Here is a 25,225-nt window from a genome sequence, read left to right as displayed (position 1 = left end):
CCTTTTTACAAACAACAATTACTATACTGTAGCATCAAAAACACTGATCGAACCTCTCAGATAATTCGAAACAAGATCTGGACCGGGGAGAAAATTTAGAAGCACCAACAGATCCATAATTTGTGGGGCGGTTAAGCATCACCAGCCATCGGTATTTACATACTTGCTTGTCGTCAGATAAAGGAGCTGGGGTAATTGCTTGCCAAAACTGAAGACTGAAGAAAGTAAATTGGTAGCTTGTAGCCCATCAGAGAAGGGATGAAAAGAATATTGTGCCTTTTCTCAACCCTGATTGGAATAAGTCAGTTGCCTGGGGTCACCCCATATCTGTCCTTGGTTTTGCCCTCTGTGGTCACAGAAACTTCTCTAAGTTTCCCATTTCAGTGTCCAGTGTCACAACCCTGATGGTTGCTTTAAAACATTGTTGGGGAGGAATAAAATTAAAAATCTCCCTAAAAATGATCTGAGGCAGTGAAGTTAGCCCCCTCCTCCTGCGCTTGACTTCTACCGTTTGTATATCCTCTTTGCTTCCCCCCTCCTTTTTAAATCTGATCATCAAACCAGAAACGACTGAAGGAAATGGTTCAATGCCTTGCTTTCTGTTATCTTTAGCTATAGCTCAGATTTGGGGGGAAAAGTAAAAGGGATGTATGTAAGCTTAAAGATGTGGTGTACTGTCAAGATACACTGGAAGGTGCTTTCTTTCTTTTCTTTTCTTTTCTTTCCTTTTTTTTTAAACCAGGGATTACCAGGCTCTCACACTGGAGTTGTTTATGTAAAAGTGTAACATCCTTGAAATTCACAGATACATAGGTCAGTGTCTCCGAAGCCCAGGCTCCCGGTCCAGACGACCTAGCCCTTAAGGAGCTAGTACCTTTGATGCTACAATCTTGTTTACATCTGCAAGGCAGAGAATTGCTCGCTTGCCTTGGACACTCCCTCTAACCCCTTCTACTTCGAAGTAGCAATCAGAATCTAAATACAATCGCTGTGGCCCACTCTGGCGTTGCTGCTCTGACGAGGGGGGAAAAATCCTGAAATCCACGTCTTAAATCAGCTCAGTGGTTTGTTCCCCACCCCTACCCACCCCCAGCACCCTGCCTCCCTGCTGCATGCCTAATGTATTCCCTGGTGGTTCTGGGCATTAATTAGTTGTTTAATGGGAGTATGACTGAAAATGTAGAAGAAGGATTAGGAGCGTGAAACGTATGTCCAGCTCCTTCCCCACACTCGAGGAGGGAATGAGAATCGTTCTGGATCTTCTATTTCTCCAAGAGCCATTTGCATTTCCCACCAGCTGCTCACTTCAGCTGCACTGGTGCTGGGCGATGCGGAGGACCCAGCTCAGCACCAAGGGACTGCAGCCTGCGGGACTGGGGTTAACCAGGCAGAGTGTGTGTGTGTGGGGGGGGGGTGACTCCCGACAGACAAGGGAGGGTGGATTGGCTCTTTCGCCCCTTCCCCCGAGCCCTGCCTGCAAAGCACAGGATCCTGAAAGTGAGGAAAGAGGAGCCTGGGCAGATCTGTGAGTTTCTCTAGCACAGTTTCTTTCTCTTCTCAGATCTCAGGCCGGTCTTGATTTTCACGTTCATCCCTCTCTTCTGTGAAATTCCCCAGCCAGCCTGAGCTACTATAAGCACCTCTCAATTTGTAAAATGCCAAAGGAAGTGGGGGAAGGGAAGTGGGACCTTAGCTCATTATTTAGGAGGTTGAGGAGCAAAAATTGTGGATGGACAGAGATGAAAATGTTGTCCAGGACATGTTCCGATGAGGTGAGATCAGAGTTCAGCTGGAGGATTTATTGAAAATATTTAATTTTTAAAAATTATTTCAGAAGGTTCACTGGAGAAATAAAATAGAGTATGGCTACCCCCCCCCTCCCGCCACCCGGCATTTCCTGTCCCCTAAACAACACTGGGTTGCACTTACATTGGGTACGAATAGAAAGTCTGGGTTTTCTTGGGTGTTACAAGTTAGAGGTGACTTAGAATGCAACTCTCTCCTCAGTTTTTCTTCGAGGTTGAAGAGGCTGACTCCTTCCATAAAATGAGTCCATCTGTCGACTGTTAGCTGTTTCAAAGTGAAGGGATTTGGCACTCAAAACAAATTGAGCAAGTTTGTTTGCCTGTTTTTACTGCTAACACCAATGAATTGAAAACACGGAGTCATTCAAGAAAACATAGAACATACTCCAGACAGCCCCCAAATTCAGAGAAAGCTCAGCGTGTATGCGGTAGCCCTGGGTTAGCTTTCCTCCTGCACACCTCCCAGGGGCATTCTTCAGAGGAATCATTGCATTTTCCTCAAGTTACAGGAATTGGTGCGCTAATTTCGGAGGAGCAGTGTGAATTTGAGAGGGAACTTTGTCTCCTACTAGGGACCAAGGGGGAAATGAGCCTCAAAGCCGGCTCTGATTGGGTTTTGTTCCCAAGCAAGGATTAATATTGGCGAGAAAACGCGAACTCTTGAGGCACGGCTGTTTTCTGATACTTTCCTAAAACATATATTGACGGGATGACCTTGAGATCGACAGAAATTTGTCCCAGATGCCTGGCAGCCGCCTTCACACCTGGTCCTCCAAGCGAGTCATATTTATAGTCCTTCCACCCAAAGACAAGACCCGGGCAAAATACTGTGCTCGGTACCAAAATACAGGCTCCTTCGGAAATCAGAAAATAAGGATTTAGAAGTAGGACACACTTTTGGAGTAGGAATGGCCCCAGCAACCTTAAGTACTCCAGACTTTTAAGAGCAAACGCTCACACGTGTGTGTGTGGGGGGGGGGACTTCCTCCTTCTTCCCCACCCCCATCCCATGCAATTTAATACCACCCTCAGTCAGGAACCTTAACCTCGTCATTTTAAAAAATGAGATATCTGTGACCCGGAGTGAACTTATTGAGTGTAGGTACAGCAGAGGAAATTCTAGACTCTGAGAGTCCCAGCCTTGAGCAGTGGATCCCATCCCGAACTCGAGCAGGCCTGTGGCCCTTACTACCTGCGCTCTCACAGGAGTGCTGGGATCCACCCGCCTTGACCTCAGACACCGTGCCCTAGCCTTGCCTCGGTGACAGTCCAGGCCTTTCTTTGATGATCGCTCTCTCTCTCTCTCTCTCTCTCTCTCTCTCTCTGTGTGTGTGTGTGTGTGTGTGTGTGAGAGAGAGAGAGAGAGAGTGTGTGTGTGTGTGTGTGTGTGTGTGTGTGTGTATGTGTGTGTGTCTGCTGTGGTCCTCCCACCTTCTGCTAGCTCACCCCATTTTTCCAACTTCTTCACAGTCATCTCCTCCTCCCCACAGCATCCGCATTCACCCACCCACCTCTGCTGCTGCCCTCTGTGGATCTCTCCCTTCCCTCCCACAGTCCCTGCAGTCACTCTGTGCCTGGACTCTGCAGGCCCGAAAGGAGGTCACGCGCTCACACACCCACTCTCCCGAAGCATCACACGGATCAAACCAAGGCACACGGCCCTTTGTTTCATACCCTGGGCCACTTTCCTTGTCCCTTCTTCCTAAGCATTCCAGATTTTGCTCAGCGCGCGGGTATACGGACTCCCCAGGCTCTGGCCCTCCTACTCAGATTTAGAAGGACCTGGGGTTTGATGCGCGATCCTTTACTTTCCCTACGGTCCTATCCTCCCTCTTCGTTACCCCCTTCCCCAGCTGGAGTGTTCGTTTTTGCAACTGGGTCAGCTCCCACCCCGCTGCTCGGCTGCCTTTCCCCCGGGGTTCTGTCCCAGGCCTCAGCCACCCCGGCCCAAGGGCCTCACTTCCCAACCCGCGTCGTTCCGCGTCCCCCTCGGTCGCCCCTGCACGCTCCCCCCGCAGTGGCCCAAGCGCTGTGCTCTCTCCTTGATCGCCCAGCGCACAACAGGCTCGGCCGCCCGCCCGCGCGCCACTGTTCACTGGAGTTTGGTGGAATCTCTGCTGACGTCACGTCACTCCGCACACGGAGTCGGAGCCGAGGGAAGAGAGAGGGATGAGAGCAAGGGAGGGGAAAGAGAGTGCGAGACCGAGCGAGAAAGCTGGAGAGCAGCAGACAGAAACTGTCCGCGTCCGCTAGCTTTCACAGCCCCCTGCATAGACCCTCTCGGAACTTGGCACCTCGCGATCCGGGCGGTTCCCCCCCCAGGCCCGCTCCACGGCGCGGGCTGTGCAGCCCGAGCCTCCGCCGCCTGGCAGTCACCCTGGGAAGCGGTGGGACGCGGAGACAGCCGCTCTCTCCAGTAGCCGGTAAGTGGAGGCCCTCTCTCCCACAGAGCTGTGAGATAATGCGAGTCTGGAAATTTGTTCCACTTTGGAGAACCTCCGCCCTGTGTGATTTGTGGCTCTCCGGGCTTGTTTCTCCCGAGGTAGTGCAGTGGGCAAACAGATCTTGCAGAGCCCTGTTCCTTTTCGTCTTCAGGCGCAACACTAGAACAATCCCGCCGGGTGTTGAAGTCTAGGGGAAGCCAGACATGGCTGGCATTAAAAAACGAGACATCTTTTTTGAAATTTCCATGCCCACAGGATAGGGAGAAATCCTCCGGCCGAGGATTAGCTGACCCAAGATAAAGGGCCGGCTACAAAGTTTCAGCTACTGGAATAGATTAGTCCCTTCCCATCATTACCCATTGGAAAAAAGAGATTCCATCTTAACTGGCAGTTAGTGACCTCCCAGGCCCAAGCGAATTACCTGGGAGCCAGGCCTCGATGCCAAACCCGCACAATTACTTCGGATTATAAATCCTTTAAATTGATCACCAGTCAACTACAATCTTCTACATCAGGAGATGCATTTTAACTGGATGCACGGAGGTAACTGTTTTGCATCCGGGAACTAACTAAAAGATGCGATTCCAAACGGGGAAAATAGGGTATTTTTATTCCAATTTAATCACCTTCCCAAAACAATTTAGAAATCGAAATGTCCGAGCACCTGGGACATTTTCTTTCTGTTACGTAGGAGTACTGTATTTTATTATGACAAATTAAAATGCAGGAAAACTTCTGCTATTATGAATTGCAATGTAGGCATTCGTGCATTCTAAACTATTTTAACAAACAAGTAACCTGATTTTAAGAGGTCTCTTTGTATCCTTTTCAGACCATTAATCACAACTAAAGATGTTCTAATCAAATCAACTATCATTTGAAGGCAACTTCACCAAAAATGCATATGCCAATAATTTCACAAAAATAAAGCTCGTAACCAAAATGAAATTAAGGATTTGTCTTCTTGTTCATGTGACTGAAAATGAGCGTGGAATTTCTATAATCAAGCTTCAGTTTAAAAAAATTAAGCAGTTACTTCGCTTAAGGGACGTTTTGCTTGGCCTCAGCAAAACTACTTTAAGTTATTGCCCTGCTTTGTCCTGTAAGTTGAGCACGGCTGCCCCTTCCAATGCTCCAGAAGTACAGATTCCACAGAGCTTTAAAGGTAGGCCCTGGCAAAATGCAGAGCTGTCTTAGAGTGGTGTCTTAATTTCCTTAAATGATTACCCACTGCAAATTAATTTACTGGCTAATCACACCAATTTAGTTCATTTAAAACATATGGCCTCATGCTTTTTTATTTTTCAGCTTTCCATGAAATGATTCTGCTCTGGCATAAGAAAGTAAACGGGAAGGGGTGAAGTGGGGCAGGATTTTTTTTTTTTTTGAATGATTAGAACCGTGGTTTCTTCTACGGTTTCCTTCTGACGTTTGCTCACGAGAAATTAATTGTAAGCAAACTGCTCTATGTCTGAGGGCTTGCCTGACTGTCTGGCGAGGGTGGTACTGGGCGTGCTGATTGCTGTGTAGTGCTTCTTAACATGATCATGGTATAGAATGGAAGTTGACCCAAGCCAGATTGCTTGGCATACAAACTCCAACCAGAATGTGAACTTCTGGCATGAGAATAACTTCAAATCAGGGAGAGTCTCCTATCTACAATGTTGAGATTAGCCATCGAAACCATTGTTGTAATCTGGCAGTGAAATTGGTCACACGTTAGCGGCCTTGATAGGACAAGTTTAAGTATCAGCAGATAAGACTTGACCGTCTCTCTTTTTAGAAAAAAAAATCTCCCTCAATTATTTCGACTCAGCCCATTTATTAGGCCTGGTCATTACATGGAGCATAAAATTAAAGTTCAGGACTCAGGACTCGGATTGCTGCAAAAATGCATCTCAAAGTCACGAGGGCATGTCGCAGAGAACTAAGGAACACTGTCTTGATCTTCTTTTCATTCCTGGGCTGAAGTCTACCCCTTCTTGGAGGTTTGCTTCCTATGGCTTTGTTTGGTCTTCAACACCAAAGCACGAGAGTAGGGGAGAACGTGTAGGAACTGACTTTACACCCAGGGATCAGGCCTCTCTCTCTCTCTCTCTGCTGTGTATTTCAGTCCTTAAAAAAATAAATAAATAAAACTGTCTGTAGTTGCCATCTGCAGTGCTGTGGCTACCGGCTAATAATGCAGCCAGTTCAGACATATAAAAAAAAAAGATTATCGAAATGATGATGACATGCAAATTTCCCTCGAAATTATCATAAGTAAACATTTGAAGTCTGGACTAATAAAATCCCATCTGTGTTACTTCATATCGAGTTAGTAGAAAGCTGTGATAATGAATTTTGTAATATCTCCCGAACAGACATCTCAATCAGGGACTAATCCTGTGATTTTACTGCAGAATCGCTAAATCTGGAGCCACCAAACTGCTACTTCTGGGCCCACGGGTCCACAAGGATCGGCAGAGTCCCCACCCCGGCGCTCACTAGCTCATGTGGGGGGGAAAGTGCGTGTGGCTCCCCACTCCTGGATCCCCAGGCCTCCACAGCGGACGGCCCCTCCTCCAGGCAGTGCGACCTTGGCCAGAGTCCCCTAGAGCCTGTGGAGGCTGAGGAGCGTGGAAATGCAACTCTGGCCAAAACTCGGCCCACTGCTCCCAGGCCTGCTTCTGCCCCCTCGACCAGCCTGGCAAAGCCGGCTCCCATCTCCGGCCCTGGGCTCTAGGAGAAATGGACCCTCCGGTTGCAGGCGTACCCTGGTTAGCAAGAGTCAGGAGCGGAGATTCAAGGGGCTTGAGAAGCCCAGCGTCTTCTTTCCTTTCTTGATTTGAAAGCAACCACTCCTTCTAGCCCTCCGCCACCCACCTCTCCCGGTTTGCCTGTGGCAAAGAAAAGGGGCCGCGTCAAAAGCTTGGCTGTCTGAGCTGCGGTTGGAAATTTGAAAAGGATCTAGCTTGCCTGAGACAGGGAAAGGCAGAAACTGGAGGAGCAGCCTCCCCAATGCTGTTGCTTTGGACTTGGCGGCCCCTCCAGAACGCTTGCCCGGGTCTCCGGTCTCCTTCAGCCCATCGTGTATCTCAGCTCTACGATCTTAAATCATACTTTAGGGTAAATAAATGGCTGGATGAGTACCTCTAGGGAAAAGTGTGGCTAAATATGGAAACGCGGCTCCTGGTGGATGAGAGGCCCTAATTCAGCTCGCTCTTGGAGCACCCTTGGCCGAGATTCCCTTTCTTTCAAAATTACAGAAAACGGAGAGAAAGTTGCTTTTGGGGGGACCGGTCAAGCTGTTTCTGGCTTTCTGTAAATGTTTGCTAAGCTCAGACTGACTAGCACCGTATTGAATGGTGATCTTTCTGAAGAGAGGTCCATTCTGCCCACCTTCAATCTGTGTATAAGCTTAAGGTTGTTCTCCTTCCTAGGCGCCCTTGAACATACTCCCCGCAGCTTCTCCAGAAGCCCGCAGTTTTAAAGGCCTCTAACCTCTGGGCCTTTCCATAAATCCCTCAAGGTAAACATCGGTGCGAGTCCAGAATTCGAGGCTGGGAAGAGCTGCTCGGCTCCCAGGGGCTCTAGGGCGGAAGAAGCGCCCCTGAACCCCAGCATCTAGTAGGCGGTTAACAGCTGGAGCTGATCCTGACCGCCCCACAAGTAGCGGCCTTTGAGCCTCTTGCTCCCGATGGCCACCACTTCTCAAAGTCGTGCCTCTCTTCTGTTTTGCAGATAACAGGGAATGGAGACCAATTGTCGCAAACTAGTGTCGGCCTGTGTACAATTAGGTAAGAGCCCACTTCTTCTGCCGGGGTCCCTGGAAGGGAGACTGCGCCAAGCTATGGCGGCGAGAGGCAGGGGCTCCGTAGGGAGGCCCCCTGCAACTAGAGCTTTCTCCAGAGGGCTTATCCAAAAAGGAAATCAGACTAGCAGGCCAGCCCAGGCCTTGTCCTTTGGGGGAGGTCTGGGCTCAGGTGATCCAACAAGGCCTGCCCCGACACTCCTCCGGGCTGCCGGTCGGGTGGCATTGGGACAGTTCACCGCCCGCACTGGGTTGCCAGGGGTTCCGAGGGTTGGGCATGCGGTCGGTCTTTCTCTAACGGGGTCTTTGCTCTCTATCCTTCTTTCTCCTCCGTCCGGCCTCATCCCCCTAACTCTGGCCCTTGCCCGGGGCGCCTTTCCGCCGCCCTTTGGCATCCCCTGCCACCGCACGTGGGGCGCGCGCACTCGTGGCCCAGGCGTGCAGCCGGCGGCTGTTGAATGTCTCTTCTCCAAAGACTCCGAAATCAAAAAGGTCGAGTTCACGGACTCTCCCGAGAGCCGGAAAGAGGCAGCCAGCAGCAAGCTGTTCCCGCGGCAGCATCCCGGCGCCAATGGTAAGGGGGAGGGAAGCGCAGGCCGCGCGCCCGGCTCCCGCCTCCCGCCTCCGGGACTCTGGGCCTCCGGTGAAGCCCTGGCGGGCGAAGCTGCTAGAGCCGGTGTGTCCCCGCTGCAGAACTTAGACAATTGGCTTCTGGGTAGAACGCGAAGCAGCCGACCCAGGGACTTTAATTCCTTTCCACAAATTATACTGCACTCCTGAGACCCAACACCTCTCCCTTTTCTCTCTCCCTGTGGTCTGATCCCCTGCGCACGCCCCAGCCTACCACGACCGGCTGCAGCTGGCGTGCAAAGTGGTCCAACAGCGACCTCTGTCGCTCGCCCGGTCCCACTGCACGCAGCACCACCAGGGCCCACCCGGTCCCTGAAGCTCACTGCCATGCCCCACCCAGGCGGGTGGGTGCAGTTTTTGTTTTTTGTTTTTTTGGTTTTTTTTTTTTTCGCGTCAGGCACAGGCTGCAAAGTTGTGTTGAAGGTTCGCTTTGGAGGGTCTGGGTTAGGACGACAGCCCTGCAGAGGCCGAGACAGCAACTGTGCGCCGCACACAGGGGCCGCTGGGATTGCGAGCTGTCAGAGAGCCCAGCTGCTGTACTAGCTTCTAGGTCTTGGGCTTGGATGATGTGGTTCCTTGGTTGGCTGATTTTATCCTAGACCAGTCGGCAGGCTTGGGTAAAAGGTTAAAAAATGTCTCCCACACACAGCCAAGGCCTTGGAGAAGTAGAAACGTGTCCTTAGATAACGTATTGTGTAAATAAGAGACAGAGAGGCCTTCATTTGGAATACATGTAAAATGCCAATTTATGGTTTTTCTGTTCTCCGGGTTTTCCAGGCTCCGTAATAAGTAAGTGCCCAACCGTAGGAGGTTGTTGACCTTTGATAGTGTGAGGAGATAAAACTCCCCACAGCCTTCGGGCCCCTAACCCCCTCCTTCCGGATTAAAGAGTAAGGACACAAGGTAATGTGTGCCAGAGGGGAAATTTGGAACTCCCATGAAGTAAACAAAAAGTATTACTAAGAAAAAAAAGAAAAAACAAAGGCTTTCTTCACGTTTCTGAGAGGAAAAGCAGCGTTTGTTGAAATAAACCGCCTAAGACAAGTTGCAGCTTCGCCGCCGGACACTGCACACATCCCCAGTCATCCTGCTGGGCCAGTTAAACGCTCACTTGTCCGGGATTAACCCCAAGGGGTTAAATAGGGGCAATGCAGAGATAATGTCGGGTGATTTCTGTCATTAAGATTGTGTTAAATTCTTCTTCTGTTTGATAATCGGTCGTAAAAATAAATTATTAGACCGGAGAATGTTTGGGATATGGTTAAAAATCAAGAGCAGCGATGACTCCCGGTGAGAATGCTTTGTGCAAGCTCGGCCTCGGCTCTGACCGGGCCAGGGGAGCTCAAACCTGACTTCGCAGGGGGCGGGCCGGCCTCCGCGTTACAGAGGGCAAGTTACGTCCTGCAACCCGTGACCCGAAGCCTCGACCCCACCCCCAACCCTGATTTCGTTGACCCAAAGAATTGTTTCTAAGGCTAGGTGGCCGCCTTGAGCTGATAGACTAAGAACCCCTTCAAAGAGTCCTTGGTGGGATAAGGTCCTCGTAGGTGGTATAAGGTCCTTGTAGGTGGGCAGAACGCGTCCAGAGCCTACGGAGTCTCCACTGCCAAGTGCCCTGGCATTCGCTTTTGATAATAGGGGAAAGAAAGGAAATAGAAAATGATAGGAGGAGGAGAGAAAGAGAGAGAGAGAGAGAGAGAGAGAGAGAGAGAGAGAAGCCTTTACTTGGAGGCCGAATTATTTTAGAGCTTGTATGAAATCCCCACATTACCAAAACATCTGTTTTTCTAAGGGCCGACGAGAAAAATTGCTGTTCAAATGTGTTTAATGGCATTCATTTAAAAGAGACATGTAATGGGAAGAGATACTGAACTGAACACCATAATTTTACTGGTTTTGTGTGTGTGTGTGTGTGTGTGTGTGTGTGAGAGAGAGAGAGAGAGAGAGAGAGAGAGAGAGAGAGGATAGATCGAAAAATGTCATACACAAGTAAGCAAAGCCCCCAGTCACTGCTGGGGGAGGGGTTACAGAGATAAGTACCTTTTAGGTATTATAAAAATAATTTATGGAAAATGCAAACTTCTAATTCGGATTTATTTTCTGTACGTTTAAGGTTTCTTTTATTTGAAAAAAGGAAAGCATGTTTTTAAATGGCATGCAATGACAAAGAGAGAGCCGTGATCGTCAATGATGGCACCTACCTCTCCTCCCTCAAAACCCTGTGCTCCTTAAGGGAGACCCCAGTTCTCACCTGACCTAAGCCAGGTTCCTAGAAGACCACCATCAGCTTCAAATCTCGAAACTGGAAGCAGTATAGGAGTTGAGAAAGTGAGTGAGTGGAGAGATGGCCCGGCACCAGGAGAGGGAGGTATTTTGGCCAGGACTTCAGAAGGGACCAGAGGCCAGCTGAGGACTTCTCGGAGTTTTTTAGGAACTCTTAAATTGGTCTTGACCTTCAGGAAGAGTACAGAGAGCAGAATGTTTGAGAATCGCTGCTGTAGAGTACGGCAGCGGAAAGCCCACAGCGCTGCCCGCTTGGCCTCAAAGCCTGTCCAGTTTGCCCTGGGACAGGCGGCCGGTACTTCACCCACTTCCCCCTACCCTCAGCCATGCCATTGAATTTTAAATAGTTTTAGCTGAGCTAAAAGTATTCTGATTGCACCAAGCCCCAGATTTTCCCCGCCTAGCAAGGAAACGCTAAGATCACTTTTGATATGCAGTGTCCCCGCATGCCCCATCTCCCAGGGTGCCAGCTCAATTCTTTTTGAAGGGTATGGGTAAACTCTGGTCCTCGACTGGGCACAATTTCCCTCTTTGGTCCCCACTCAGTCAGAAAACCTTGGCAAAGCTCGATCTGTGTGGACTCCTAATTTAGCCACAAACGCAAACGATTCGGTTTCTCTTGGCCATTATGAAGCCACTTCAATGGGAAACTTTCTGACGAAAGCCACTTAAACCTGCTGTAGCAAAAAATGCAAAATGGTGATGCCTGCGTCAGGGATCTGAGCCATGAGGAAAGAAAAAAAAAAGGTCACCTGTGGAAAAGAGGGGTAATCTTGGCTGTGAGTAGGAGGCAGATACAGGTGCTGACCCCAGGAGACCTGGGGCTTGAGAAAAGCAAAGCGACAGGAGAACTGGGTGGTGGCGGTTACCTACTTTCTTTCCCCCACTGGACACCACCTCCACCACCATTAAACCTGCAGTATTTGGGCAGAAACCGCCTCTCTGCCTGTGGTTCCCAACCCCCAACCCCAGCGGGAACTGGTACCAGATGTCCAGGTAGTTAGTCCCTGATGATCGGGGTGGCCGGCGAGCGAGCGTTCTTTGCAGGTGGCGTTCCTCCCAGCCGCCTCTATTCTCACGGAAAGTTTCTTTAGACCACTTAGGCTGTTCCTCTCGGCACAGACTGCTGTTAATATATGCAGCAGTTGTTAGAGCGACTCCGGGGAAAAGGAAATGTATAACGAAAGCTTATTCGTGAGCAGGAATATACTAATGGAACAATCTGATGTCTTCTTAATCCTATGTAAAAAGCTTTGTCGTCTTCCTAATATTGACTGAATGGGTAATTAATGGCTCTTCATCTAGGCGAATACCCTGTAATCCAAGATAGGCAAAAGACAACAAGCCCAGGTTAGGAGACAGAAGGCTCAACTGCAGCCGCAGGCCCCTCCCCAGAGACTTCAATTGGAAAAGTTTCTTCCCCTGGGAAAGAAGGCAGGGATAGGAGGTGAGACCCACCCTTTCTGGGCTTTGCTAATGCAAACGCTTGACTGCTCAGTCCTCCCGAATGTAGCTTTGCTCTCTCCCGCTCTTCTCTCTTTCCACTAAACTTCTTTAAGATGTACCCACCCAAAAGCCATCCAACGATCGCCCACCCCCAAATTGATTAACAACCCACGTGCAACACAAAAGGTCCCTAAGAAGCCTCAACAGGACACTCCCTTCTCTTACTAACCAGTGCTTTAGAGTCCATTGAGACTAAAGCAGTTAGGCGGAAGGAAGAAAACACTGGAGCAAGCACCGGCACAAGTGTGTGCCTGTATTGAAGAACCATCGGGAGTGATGGAGGCAACTTCTTTGTGAGGATCTGACACGGAGTGCCCAAGATTCTCCCAGCATGTTTTGGGCGCGCTGACATTTTAATTTAAATCTTTAGAGTAATACATTACTAAGGTTACTACAATGAGGTGGGTTCCTTTTTTTTTTGTCAGCTGACAGCTTTTAAAATATTATTTCGCTAGGGAAATAAAAGCTTCATCTCAGATTATAGGTGGGTATTTTTGGATTTATGTGATTTATGGTCACCATGGCAACTAATGCCGAATGTTAGCTACCAGCATGTCTGGGAGAAAAAAAAAACAGAAAGAAGGGAGAGGGAGAGAAATAGGAAAAAGAGGTGAACATGAACTGGAGAGAGAGGAATTGATTTAATCCAATTATTTTTTTAAGTGACTTCAGTTAGCCCCTTACACCTCCCTTTCTCCAAACCTGGATATCTATATTTATTTTCATTTTCCTTCTCTTCCTGCCATTGCTTTTCTCGGCTTTTCCTCTCCTATCTCACTGTTTCTATTTTCTTCTCTCCTTCTCTCTCATCTCCTCACCTCTAAGTCGCATTTAACTATCCCAATCTCCCAGGTCAGTAACACGATGAGTAGATAAGAGCCTAGTAAACCTGCCAGGCTCAGGTGCAAACAAGAGGACATGAGCTGTTCTTGGGTCAGTAGTGTCAGCGCCCCTCCATCCCCTCAATCATTCCTCTTTTCTCACTGGGCAGTTGGGAATTCTCCCAGTGGCACCCTAATGCTGCCTTAGGTTGTCACCCCAAAGCACCTCAAGAGGTTGAACAGTTAAACTGGAGATGGTCGGGCAGAAACGCAGTATGGTTTTATATGGGGCTGCCTTGTCAGTTGATCACAAGGGAATCCTCCCTTTTAGCAAGCCCGAGCTTTGGATTGCCTTTAGCGAGCAAGAAAGATCATCCCTGCTGAAGCTTTCGAGAGGGGTGGTCACTTTCATGGGTGTGGAGGGATCTTTTCAAGTCTGATATGTTAATAAAGCCCACTCAGTTGAAAGAGAGAAGAAGAAGCCTCTTCTCCAGGTCCGGTGACAGGTTTCCTCTGACCTCTGCGTCTCACACCACCCCCCCCCCACACACTCACTCACACTCACAAACACATTCTCTCTCTCTCTCTCTCTCTCTCTCTCTCTCTCTCTCTCTCACACACACACACACACACACTCACAAATACATACATTCTCTCTCTCATACACACACACACTCACTTACACTCACAAACACATACATTCTCTCTCTCTCTCTCACACACACACACTCACAAATACATACATTCTCTCTCTCATACACACACACACTCACTTACACTCACAAACACATACATTCTCTCTCTCTCTCTCTCTCTCTCACACACACACACACACACACACACACACACACACACACTTACTGCCCATCACGTGGCTATGTTCTGGCCGAGCCTGGCCCTTGAGACACCTAGGGCTATGCAGCAGTCCCCCTCACCTCCCCACACACACATGCACACACCTCCCTATGGCCTGACAGCTCTGGAAGCCCTCTAATTGAGCCATCTTCCAGGTGAATTCTGAGAGCAGATCTTTACAAAATTGGAGGATTGATTGATTGATTGAGTCCAAGCCCAGACTCCACCAAAAGGGACTGCCCAGTCCTACCACTCACCAGGGTAGGATGGCTGGAGGGAGTTTGCTCAACTAACACTAAAGAGTGTGAAATTAAATAAGACTTTAAGACGGGTAATCGGTGGCAAATACCAGCTCAAGACATGCCTGACCCTGTGTCGTGTATTTCCCTCCTGGAGGGTCTTGCTTTGAAGAAGTAAGCAAGAAAACCCAGTTGATTTGACCACTAGTGCCTCCTAACACTAGGCTTCCTTTCCTTGGCCTCAAGGAAGACACATGACTGAACCCAGGCTCCCCCATGCCTTCCCCCCCACCCTTTTTGTTTGTTTATTGAATAGAAAATTTCTTTGATGATGGCTGAAGTCACCATCATTTCTAAAGTCAACCAAGAAAAACCCACTTGGGTTCACAGTACTACTGAACTTGCCTAAAGTATGATTTGACTTTCAACTTCTTGGTTGCCTATGCCACCCGTGACTGTCTACAAATCTCAAATAGTTGATTACAGCTCCAAACTTGGTCACCACCCTTGAGTCTTCATTGCAAAGCATTCCTTGATCTCCATCACACATGTCCATAACCTACTCTGACATGGTCCTGGGAAGGCTGACATCCTATCAGGACAGGTTGGCATATATACAGCGAGTAGGAGAGGGTCGGCTGACTGTGAAAAATACTTTTTAAAATGTATTTGAATCAGTTGTTTGTGTATGCTCATGTACATACATGTGTGTGCACAGATGTATGTATGAACATACCTCAGTGATATGCGATTCTGTTTTAACCTTGATTAGCATTCTCCGCTTACTGCTTGGTCGTCTTTAATCTCTTGACCTCAATGGTTCCATGCAATCTAAAATGTTTATCTCTTTAGACTTGGCTCTCTGTACATCTATATCTTTCCCAAATCTGCCATAATTTGGCACTGTGAGGATCAACCATTTATCCTTGGGTTTTCCATCCATTTGGGGGGGTCTTGTGAAGTCCCCCTCATCTGTGTGTTTTTCCATATGGATGTTCTACCAGAAGAGTGGAATGATCAGAGCTTAAGCTGAAAGTCTCTGCCTTGAATGTGAGAAGATCTTAAATATATGACTCTTTGCACCTGCTCAGTTCTGCAGAAAAACAAGTTTTGCAAAATGTCTCTAGCCTCAAAAACAAACAAACAAATCAACACCAGCAAAATATAACACTGTGTCTGACACATCAGGATTCATATCTTGAGGCAAAGAAGAGTATGCCTATCAAAGTAGAGACTCTTTCATTCTTTGATGCAATGAAGTCCATCCTGAAATGAAGCATTCTGGGCTATGATACTGTGACACCCACAGTTGTGCTGAGGTTTAAAAGAAACTAGAATATGATTAGTAAACATATTGAGCAGGAGAGATTCATATTGACTTAGTTATAGGTCATTCCCTAGCAAGTACATGGGAGAAAATATTTACTTTACACATATATTTTATGATCTTGAGGGAATTAGAGGAAATTCAATAAGAAAATGACTAGAAACATTTAAAACCCTTATTTAAAAGACTTAAGCAAATTAGAGTCTTATCAGATAAAACCCACTACAAATGTAAGAACATTGTCTTCAGTGAAACACTGTGGGGTCTGAGAAGGAGATTGGCCCACCAAATCTCAGGGATAAAATGCGTCATTTAAGCACCAGATAATGGGTAGAATGTAAATTAATTTAACCTTCTTTACCAACAGGCTGCTGGCGGAGTGTGTATAATTTAGTGATAAGGTTGCAGGACCTAATATAGCTAGATGAATGGGACCCAGTGGATGCAGACCTGCCACCAGGGCATGTGTTCTGCTCCCAGCAGGTGTATGAATGTGTGCTTATGGGCATAGAACAGGGTGAGGCAGAACACGCGGTTAAAAATTAAGAATGCTGGAGTAAAGCCTGTGAAGAAATTTCTCCTAGCAGTCAAATTCTCAGAATGGATTGACAATGGTGTGGGGAGACTGGAAATAATTCTCATATTGGTCTTTTGGGTGGTATTTAAGATGGAAGGGTTGTTGAGAGCATGGTGCGGGGGAGGAGTAAAAGAGAGACAAGTGTTATAAATATATCTGTAGTCAGCTTCACCTGCTTAGTGCCAACCTAAGTTCCCCAACCTTGTGAATAAGGAAGGGCTAGTAGGGAATTCACTGAATTTTCCTTATGCCGGCGTTGCAAATCATTGACTGTACCGTCAAACAAATTACTTTCAGAGATGATAACACTAACTCCACAGTAAAACAATCACCAGTGCAGAAACCAGGGGAGAGGGGTAGATTACTTTGTGCTCTTCAGCCGACCTAGACTAGGAGACAAAAGGTGTGTGTGTGTGTGTGTGTGTGTGTGTGTGTTTCGACTAGATCACACCCCGAACCTCCTAAGAGCTAGGTAAGGGCTTCAACACTGAGCAGACTCCTCTCTCCCAGTCAGTTCCACAAAAAATTTTGGGAAAAAAAATATTTAAAATTTCCTTTGGAATAAATTTTCATTTGGAATAATGTTGCACATTGCTGATGGTTCCATAAGCGATCTGTTTTGTTTTTAAACAAATGAAAAAGACTTTACTTGTCCTAGCTGGGCAGTCCTCTGGTGCCCCCCGCCTCCTCCATCCCCTTTACCCCTGCCCCCGGCACAAATCTACTGTTTCTGCCTCCTTGCGCTTTAATGATTCAAGAAAGCCTTGAGCTCCCTAGGAAAAGAAAATGACTGTTAAAAATCATCCTTGAAATTGGTCATTTGGCAACGTCCTTAATTGTATGGAAATTCATTAAGGCATATTTTCTATATAATTAGCTCAAGGTTGTTGATTCTACGGGCTAAAGCCTGGATTTGAATCTGATTGATAATAAAGTAAACAAGGGAGTCGAATTTAAAGCATAGCTCTCTCTGGCTAGGACGAACTTAATACAGTGTACGAGGAATGCGAAAGATCTAGGATGTGTCTTAATCAACGTTAAGTAGAATGGATAAGCTCTCAGCATTTCGAAAGCTCTGGGTTAGGGTTTCTCCTCTATTGTGAGTTTTCTGTCTGGGGACTAATAAGCATTACCGAGGACGTGATTTGAGGCGACTTTTTTATTCATGTATAAATCCAGAGTGAGCCACCAAGCAGTTATTCGACTAAAGTCAAGGTAATTTCCTTTTGACGGGTCCATTTTCTTCTCGATCTCTAATTTATTAGCCTGCTTTTTCAAGACTGTCTTCTTTGCAATTAAAGTTTCCTTAGATTAACACGATATTCACCTGACAGGCGACTGGGGTGGGGGCGGAATTAAGTTATAAAATGATTTGCTGATTTTATAACTTCATAGCTTTAGGTAGCACATCTGTCCTGGCCCGGGGTGTCGGGGGAACTCTGGTGTAGAAATGGATGCAGTGAGACACAAAAGGAAGGCAAAGGGGTGCTTGCAGAACCATATACCTATCGGTCCTCGACTTTCCTTCTTTATTTCCCACCTCTCCGACCACCAAGCCTCCTCTCTCTGGGGACCTTTAACCAAAAGCCGGGTTGCCTTTGGCCGGGCGGGAGCAGAATTCCCAGGAGTGCGCCTGTGTAGCCCGGGTGGGCACAGCTAGGAATTAGTTGGGCCTCGCGCTGCTGATAGGTGCAGACAGAACCATCCCTCTGCCGTGGCTCGGGGCCTCGCGATTGGTGTGGAGCCACGTCACTCCGACCCCGAGAAGGGTCTGGGAGGAGGCGGAGGCGGGGAGAGCTGGGGAGGGCCGCCGCAGAGTGACGTCTCGCCACCAGGAAGCCCGCCTCTGGTTTTAAGATGTTAGGCCAACAGGGAAGCGCGGAGCCGCAGATCTTGCCCGTCGCTCGCCGGGGTGTCTGGAGCTGAGCTGCGGTGGGGCCCGGCTCCAGCTAGACGGCCCAAGGGGGTGTGCGTGCGCGCCGCGGAGGGTGTGCTCAGAGGCCAGCGCAGTGGCCGTGGCGGCTGCAGCCGCCGCGGGGGATCTAATATCAGCTACCTGTCCCTGTCACTCTTGACACATCGCTGTCAGGGCTGCAGCGCGGGGGGCGGGCAGAGCGCGCCCGTAACTGTCCTTATTGGAGGGGTATCTGGGGGAGGGAGGGAGGCAAGAAAAGGGTCTTTGCCCATTCTTGTTTCGCTTTGGATCGTGGAAGTCGGCTCCCTAAAGAGGCTCGAAGCGGTTCCCTCCTGCCCACGTCCCCAAGTCTCCGTTGGCCCCCTGACTTAAGGCTGCCGAACACTTTTGGCTGGAGCCTGCAGCTAGAGAAGACCGGGGGAATTTGGCTCGAGGATTCAGCAGGGGTTGCGTCCCCTTGCTCTACCGTCTCTGCTAACACGGGGACACTCGGCGCATAGAGTGCTACCCAGAACTCGCGGCCACCGGGGCTCGGCCGGCCGTAGCCCTGGACTCCTAGGGCGCCGCACTCCCTCGTCCATGAACTGCAGGAAAGGCCCGCTGCCCTTGGAGCACCGAGCAGCCGGGACTAAGCTGTCGGCCGCCTCCTCACCCTTCTGTCACCATCCCCAGGCGTTAGCCATGGCTTCGGTCCTGGCCCCTGGTCAGCCCCGCTCCCTGGACTCCTCTAAACACCGACTGGAGGTGCATACAATCTCCGATACTTCCAGCCCTGAAGCCTCAGGTAAGGCGCCGCGCTGTACCACCGACACTTGAGCCCAGCTCCCGGGTGCCTCCTGGTCCTCTTGCTCCCCAAGGAAGTCGCCCCCTCCTGGGGGAGGCGTGGTGGGAGTGGTCGCTCAGTTAGCTCTACGCAGAACTTCCGGGAGCCCGGATTCTAGTGACCCTGTCCCTTTCATTCTGTCCTCATCGACTTGGTTCCTGTGGCGCGCGTGTAATCCTGCACACGCTACCGTGTCTACCTTGACCTTCCTTCAGTTTCTTAGGTCACAAATGCCTCAGCATTTCCATCCAAGGGCGTTCAGAGGCCGCCCCACCTCTATCCCTAGTTTCTTGTTGACTTTTATCTCCCAAAGAGTCTCACTCCTTTAAAAAAGTATCTCTAAAACTTAGAAAGGTCTTTGACATATCTCCCTAACCCTTGAAAAGCTGGCCAACTTGCTTTCCTACCTGTATCCCAACATCCACTTTCCTAGCCTTCCAAACCGTAAGGAAATCTGAGGGTTGGGGGGGGGGGGAGAGGTGTCTGCGTGTTATCTGTAAAACACGTATATGTACGTGTCGTGAAAGATGTGTCTTCTCAGGAGGGCTGTTTGCTTGTGAGTAAAGGCTATAAAAAATGAATGTACCGCCTCAGTGAGATAAACGCGTAAATAAAACGTGCGGCGCTGGGGGAGGGGAGGAAACGGGGCGCACACACCCACACTTCCACTGCTCACCCCCAGACACAGTGCTCCCTGATGTTACTGAGCCGCCGCGCACAGTCCAGTCCCCCTTCTGCAACCAGGCTCTTCGCGCCGCCTCTGTCTCCCGATCCAGTTTCGAGCTCCCATTTTGCAAGTGGGAATCTGACCGAAACGGTACGTGTTTCTTTTTGTTTTGTTTTTTCAGAGAAAGATAAGGGCCAGCAGGGGAAGAATGAAGACGTGGGCGCCGAAGATCCTTCCAAGAAGAAGCGGCAACGCCGGCAGAGGACTCATTTCACTAGCCAGCAGCTGCAGGAGCTGGAAGCCACTTTCCAGAGAAACCGCTACCCAGACATGTCCACTCGCGAAGAAATTGCTGTGTGGACCAACCTGACGGAAGCCCGAGTTCGGGTAGGAGACAGTACCCAGTCTGGGGAAACTAGAGGGGAGGCCTTACCAAGGTTCAGATCCTGAAGATCGGGGGTGGCGGTAGGAATGGTGGGTGAAAAGGGAGTTTCGCCCTCTGGGCACTAGTGGGAAGCAATTTTACCAGAAAAGGCCCAAGGCCTCCAGGCGGCAAGTGTGCCCAGGGTTACTACTCCCGGTTCCCAGGCAAAGCGGCTTGCCTGGCGCAGGCGCCAACAGCCTCGCCCGTTCTCTGCCCGGCCATCAGGCGCCCTCCCAAGCTGAGCCGCGCGGGCATTCCTCAGCAAAGGGCATTGTGTTCCCGGCTTGCCGTCGCCAGACGAGCGCCAATAAAATCCCTCCCCGCCAGGAGCTGTGAACAGGCTCCAACCTGTGCGCCTAGAACAAGAAAACCCTCCAGAAACACGCAAGGGTTGGCCTCAATGGGGAACCTTCGCGCCCAGCCCGGACCAGCCTTTTTCTCCCTTCAGCTAGCAAGAGTTGCTCGCAGGTCTTTTCAAGAGCGGGTTTTTCAGCCATTCAGACTTCTATCACTCCCTACTACCTAGTTTTGTAATCCTTGGAAGTAATGACTTTTCTACTAGCACTTTTAGGAAGAAAGGAGAAGAAAGACGTTTTAATTTGGTTTATTTATCTTCTCGGGGGAGTTCAGCTCTTTGAAGACTGTACTCACACCCCTCGGTAATTATAGTTATAGATTTATAAAGAGGACTTACCTCTACTCTGTAGCAAATCTGCCCCTTTACGGACTGGCGAAAAAAAAATGAATGTTTAAATAAATTACCAAGTAGCAGTATCCTTGTTTAACGCCGGTTGGTGGGAATTTCCAAAATTGTTAGGATTCTGAAAGAGGAAAACAGAACCCAGCAGACTCTACAGAGATCGCTGTTTTTATAAAACGCAACGCGGTCTGTGTAGAGGAAAGAAAACAAAGGGGACTGGAGCAAAAAGAAAGAGAATATTAGACAACAACGAAAATAAAAACCAAAGTGTATTCCCAAAAGCGGAGGGAAGTTAAGCACTTTCAGTGCAGCCCTGCTACAGGCTAGACTACGCCGGCTGATAAAGGAGCCGGGAAGACGTGGGTTTTAGTTTAACTGCCGGGAGCCAGCGCTCGCGTTGGGGCCGCGTGGTTTTGAGCAAGGTCAGTCTTTAGCTCTCTTTAGCATCAGGGAACGACGGGCCTTGCACGTATTCTTCTCGCCTGGTCAAAGTTTAGAAGTCCTGGAGAACAAGAGACAAGTAATTAAAATAAAGACACAATTTGTCTTTCCCTGAAATCCCCGGGGAGAGGCCTCTCACCCCACCCGACTTTCTGCGGCCCTGTTCCTCTGCTGCTGGGTGCTCGCTCCAGTAGCCGCCTTTCGGGAGCTTACTTGTTCCGCCTAGTGCGTGAGGCTTGCTTTTTATAGCAAGAGGAAGGGGGAGAAAAAAGGAAATCAAGAATGAAAGGAAAAGGGGGGGAAAAAGCGGATTAGACGGCTGGGCGCGACAGGGATGTGTAATGTAAAACATCACCAGTGTCAGCTCTGGGCTGCTGGGCCAGGCCTTGCTCCAATACACAAAAGCCGCTGTCTGGGGCGACTGGCGGGGGCCCGGTGTGGATTGGAAGAGGGGTTGTGGCGGGGCCACCAGACGCGGGTTGGGGGCTGACCAGCTTGAATAGCCTCCCGCAAAGCCAAAAGTCTGCACTAGTCCTGTCCAGAGCTGAGTCCATAGCTAGCGCTAGCGAGGCCTGGGTGGGAGCGCCGTGGTACAATGCAGAAAAAGGGAGGATACGGGACAAGCTGTTTCAGAATTCCCAGTTTGCCTAGCTCCTGAAATTTAACGAGCAGACAAGTAGGTGGTCTTTTGCCTTTTATTTGGTTGTTTTTCTAGGAGAGGAAGGGTGTCGCATCCGTTGGGGGGCGGGGGGAGGAGAGTGGAGGTACTGAAGGGAAGGGAGGGGCTGTGTGGGAGGAGAGTGGGTGCCCTCCTAGTCCCTCGGGTCCTCATCACTGAATCTGTAGCTTTGGAATGGGGAAGCAAGTTTGCAAGGTCCGGTAAGGGTCCCGTTTGTTTTACAGTGTGTTTGGACCCTAAATAGGGCCTACGTTGGGGACGTGGGGGATCAAGCGACCCATAGGCCCTTTTTAGGCTTCCTACAGGACTTTGTGATACAGCTGGAGCGAACTAGGCCTCAGAGCTTTACCCAGGCCAGGAATAAGCACCAATGCATTGTTTCCACTGTTCTCAGTGGCTTGCAGGGCCGTGGTAGCCTGCAGGGACACGGGGCAGCAATAGTGTGACCCGGGTTGGCTTCTGGTACTTTGTATGAGTTTTGAACTAATTGTATCCACTGTCTCATCGCTTGTCCCCACCACCACAGGTTTGGTTCAAGAATCGCCGAGCCAAATGGAGAAAACGGGAACGCAACCAGCAGGCTGAGCTGTGCAAGAATGGCTTCGGGCCGCAGTTCAATGGGCTCATGCAGCCTTACGACGACATGTACCCTGGCTACTCCTACAACAACTGGGCCGCCAAGGGCCTCACGTCGGCATCCCTGTCCACCAAGAGCTTCCCCTTCTTCAACTCTATGAACGTCAACCCCCTGTCGTCGCAGAGCATGTTCTCCCCGCCCAACTCCATCTCATCCATGAGTATGTCGTCCAGCATGGTGCCCTCGGCGGTGACCGGCGTTCCGGGCTCCAGCCTCAATAGCCTGAATAACTTGAACAACCTGAGCAGCCCGTCGCTGAATTCCGCGGTGCCGACGCCCGCTTGTCCTTACGCACCGCCGACTCCTCCGTACGTTTATAGGGACACTTGTAACTCGAGCCTGGCCAGCCTGAGACTCAAAGCAAAGCAGCACTCCAGCTTCGGCTACGCCAGCGTGCAGAACCCGGCCTCCAACCTGAGTGCTTGCCAGTACGCAGTCGACCGGCCGGTGTGAACCGCGCCCAGCGCGCGGGGATCCGAGGACTGTCGGAGGGGGCAACTCTGCCCCAGAAAGACTGAGAATTGAGCTAGAAGGTCGTGCGCACTACGGAAAGGAAGAGGAGAAAGAAGATCTCGGAGAAAAAGAAGAAACCACTGAATTTTCAAAGAGAGCGCCTTTGATTTCAAAGGAACGCCCCCAAGTGTCTGACATCTTTCGCTAAAAGTATTTCCAACAGTTGAGACCGCGTACACCAACAAATGTTTGACTGGATATGACATTTTAACATTACTATAAGCTTGTTATTTTTTAAGTTTAGCATTGTTAACATTAAAATGACTGAAAGGATGTATATATCGAAATGTCAAATTAATTTTATAAAAGCAGTTGTTAGTACTATCACGACAGTGTTTTTAAAGTCTAGACTCTAAAAGAAAGCATGTTATACAGAATCGGCTAGAATTTTTCGCTTGCGAGCAAAGGAATGTATATACTAAATGCCACACTGTATGTTTCTAACATATTATTATTATAAAAATGTGTGAATATAAGTTTTAGAATAGTTTCTCTGGTGGATGCATTGTTTCTGAAACTGCTATGTACAACTATCCTGTGTATAACATTTCGTACGATATTATCGTTTTACTTTTCAGCAAATATGAAAAAAATGTGTTTTATTTCTTGGGAGTAAAATATACTGCATACAAATTGGTCTGGATTCTTTCTCCCTTTCTCTGTCACCTGGCCAGGGTGCCTCAGTCACTGCCTCCTAAACAAACCAGTTTCCTCTGCCTGCCTAGTCAAACAGACAGGCAGTATTTAAATTCAGTTAGACGTAGGTCTAGCCATTTCTCAGAAACTAAAAGAGGGAAAGAGGGGCACTGGGGAGGTGGGGAGGCTGCAACTTGCTGTGTGCCTTGGATTTTTCTTTGGCCTAAATCCATAAAATGCCATTGTCGTTAGCAAATAATACCAGAGAAGGCAGAAAGGTGAAAGAAATTTTGAAGTACCTCAAGCAGCTTGGAATGATTCCTAGCTTACTCAGTCAGAGGGGAAACCACACCTCCAGTAAACTGTTCCGGAGAAATACGGGAGTGGGCACATGCACAGTTTATATACATAAACTTCTTAGAAGGAACACATCTATAATAAATTCACAAGGAAACACCTTCAGTTCAAAATATTTAGGCCTCCACGTTTATCTCTGCGGCTTAAGTAGAGAGATCCTTCATTTATATTGTATTACTATTTCCAAGTCCTTTGGAGACATTAAAAGAAACAAAGACTATTTCTAATAACTCCAGCCATTTCAGTGTGTCAAAGAACCCAGGGGTCGGAGGGTGAGAGTGGAGTTTCCTGAGTCTTGTAGAGCAATATGTAGTTGAGGCAAAGGTCATGATCCCTGTGTTTTGTTTTAAATAATATTGACCCATTAATTCTAAACCTGCTTGTTCCTGAAATTATACAGGATTATAGTTTGCAAACTGCAGGACAATGAAGCAAATCAAGATGAATTACAGCTTGGGCCCTCCCCCATCCTCTGACATCTAAACAGGGACTGGGGTCCATGTGAGTGTCGGAAAGAACTTTTAAGCCCCGGCCTCCTCCCTTCCAGCGCTGCTGCGTTTTTTAGCTCCTTTTTGTTCAACGTGAAATTTGATTTTGTAACCAATAGCTGCAAAAAAGGCTTACTCCAACCAGAAGACTTCTCGGCCTAGGCGCTGGGAGGGTCACCAGAGGGTGTGCTGAGACCTTTTGTTATTCTTGCCCCCACCCCACTCAACCCCCCACTAAGTATGCTAGGACAAACAGCAGCCAGGGAACTCGTATTAAAAGTGGCCTCCGGTTCTCCGAAGCCGAGAAAGCCGGTGTTTTTTACGCTTAAGTTCTTTTCATCTCACCGAAACTCTACCTAGGAGCTTTCGGAGCTCAGACACCGAGTCTTTGTTCTGCGAAGATCTGCCGCTGCCACTTAAACAGGCCGCAGATAATATCCCCAATTTAAGATCAAGTGCCCCGTGAACATTAACTTTCTTCTTTCTTTCTTTTTAAAGCTTTGCCCCTGTCCGTGTGCCGGGATCACGCGGCGGTGGGGGGCAGATAGAAGGCCTTCGGTCGAGGGTCACCTCCGTCCTTGTTCTCTTGAGAGCAGTGGAGAGGAAAGCGGTCACCCAAGGCGGACTTTGCCTTCTGAAACAGGGAAGGGAGGGGGCAGGAGGAG

General features: G+C 49.0%; 1 protein-coding gene across 3 annotated transcripts; it reads left to right on the top strand.

Annotated features, from left to right (window-relative positions):
- The first annotated feature begins 3,866 nt into the window (after positions 1 to 3,866).
- On the top strand, positions 3,867 to 23,649 carry Pitx2 (paired like homeodomain 2). Of its 3 annotated transcripts, XM_041654467.1 has the most exons (5): positions 3,867 to 4,228; positions 7,973 to 8,028; positions 8,479 to 8,616; positions 19,867 to 20,072; positions 22,456 to 23,649. In XM_041654467.1, exons 2-5 carry the CDS (start codon positions 7,983 to 7,985, stop codon positions 23,017 to 23,019), a joined length of 954 nt encoding a protein of 317 aa, XP_041510401.1. In that variant the 5' UTR covers positions 3,867 to 4,228; positions 7,973 to 7,982; the 3' UTR covers positions 23,020 to 23,649. The 3 variants fall into 3 exon arrangements, with proteins under 3 accessions (XP_041510401.1, XP_041510398.1, XP_041510391.1); XM_041654464.1 differs by lacking the exon at positions 8,479 to 8,616; XM_041654457.1 differs by lacking the exons at positions 3,867 to 4,228; positions 7,973 to 8,028; positions 8,479 to 8,616 and adding an exon at positions 18,775 to 18,979.
- The last annotated feature ends 1,576 nt before the right edge of the window (positions 23,650 to 25,225 follow it).

This window comes from Microtus oregoni, unplaced genomic scaffold, assembly GCF_018167655.1.
Source record: "Microtus oregoni isolate MIOR12 unplaced genomic scaffold, Mior012 000000F_ref0000247, whole genome shotgun sequence".
In the NCBI taxonomy this organism is placed as follows: Eukaryota; Metazoa; Chordata; class Mammalia; order Rodentia; family Cricetidae; genus Microtus; species Microtus oregoni.
This window is presented reverse-complemented; position numbering and strand designations above follow the sequence as displayed.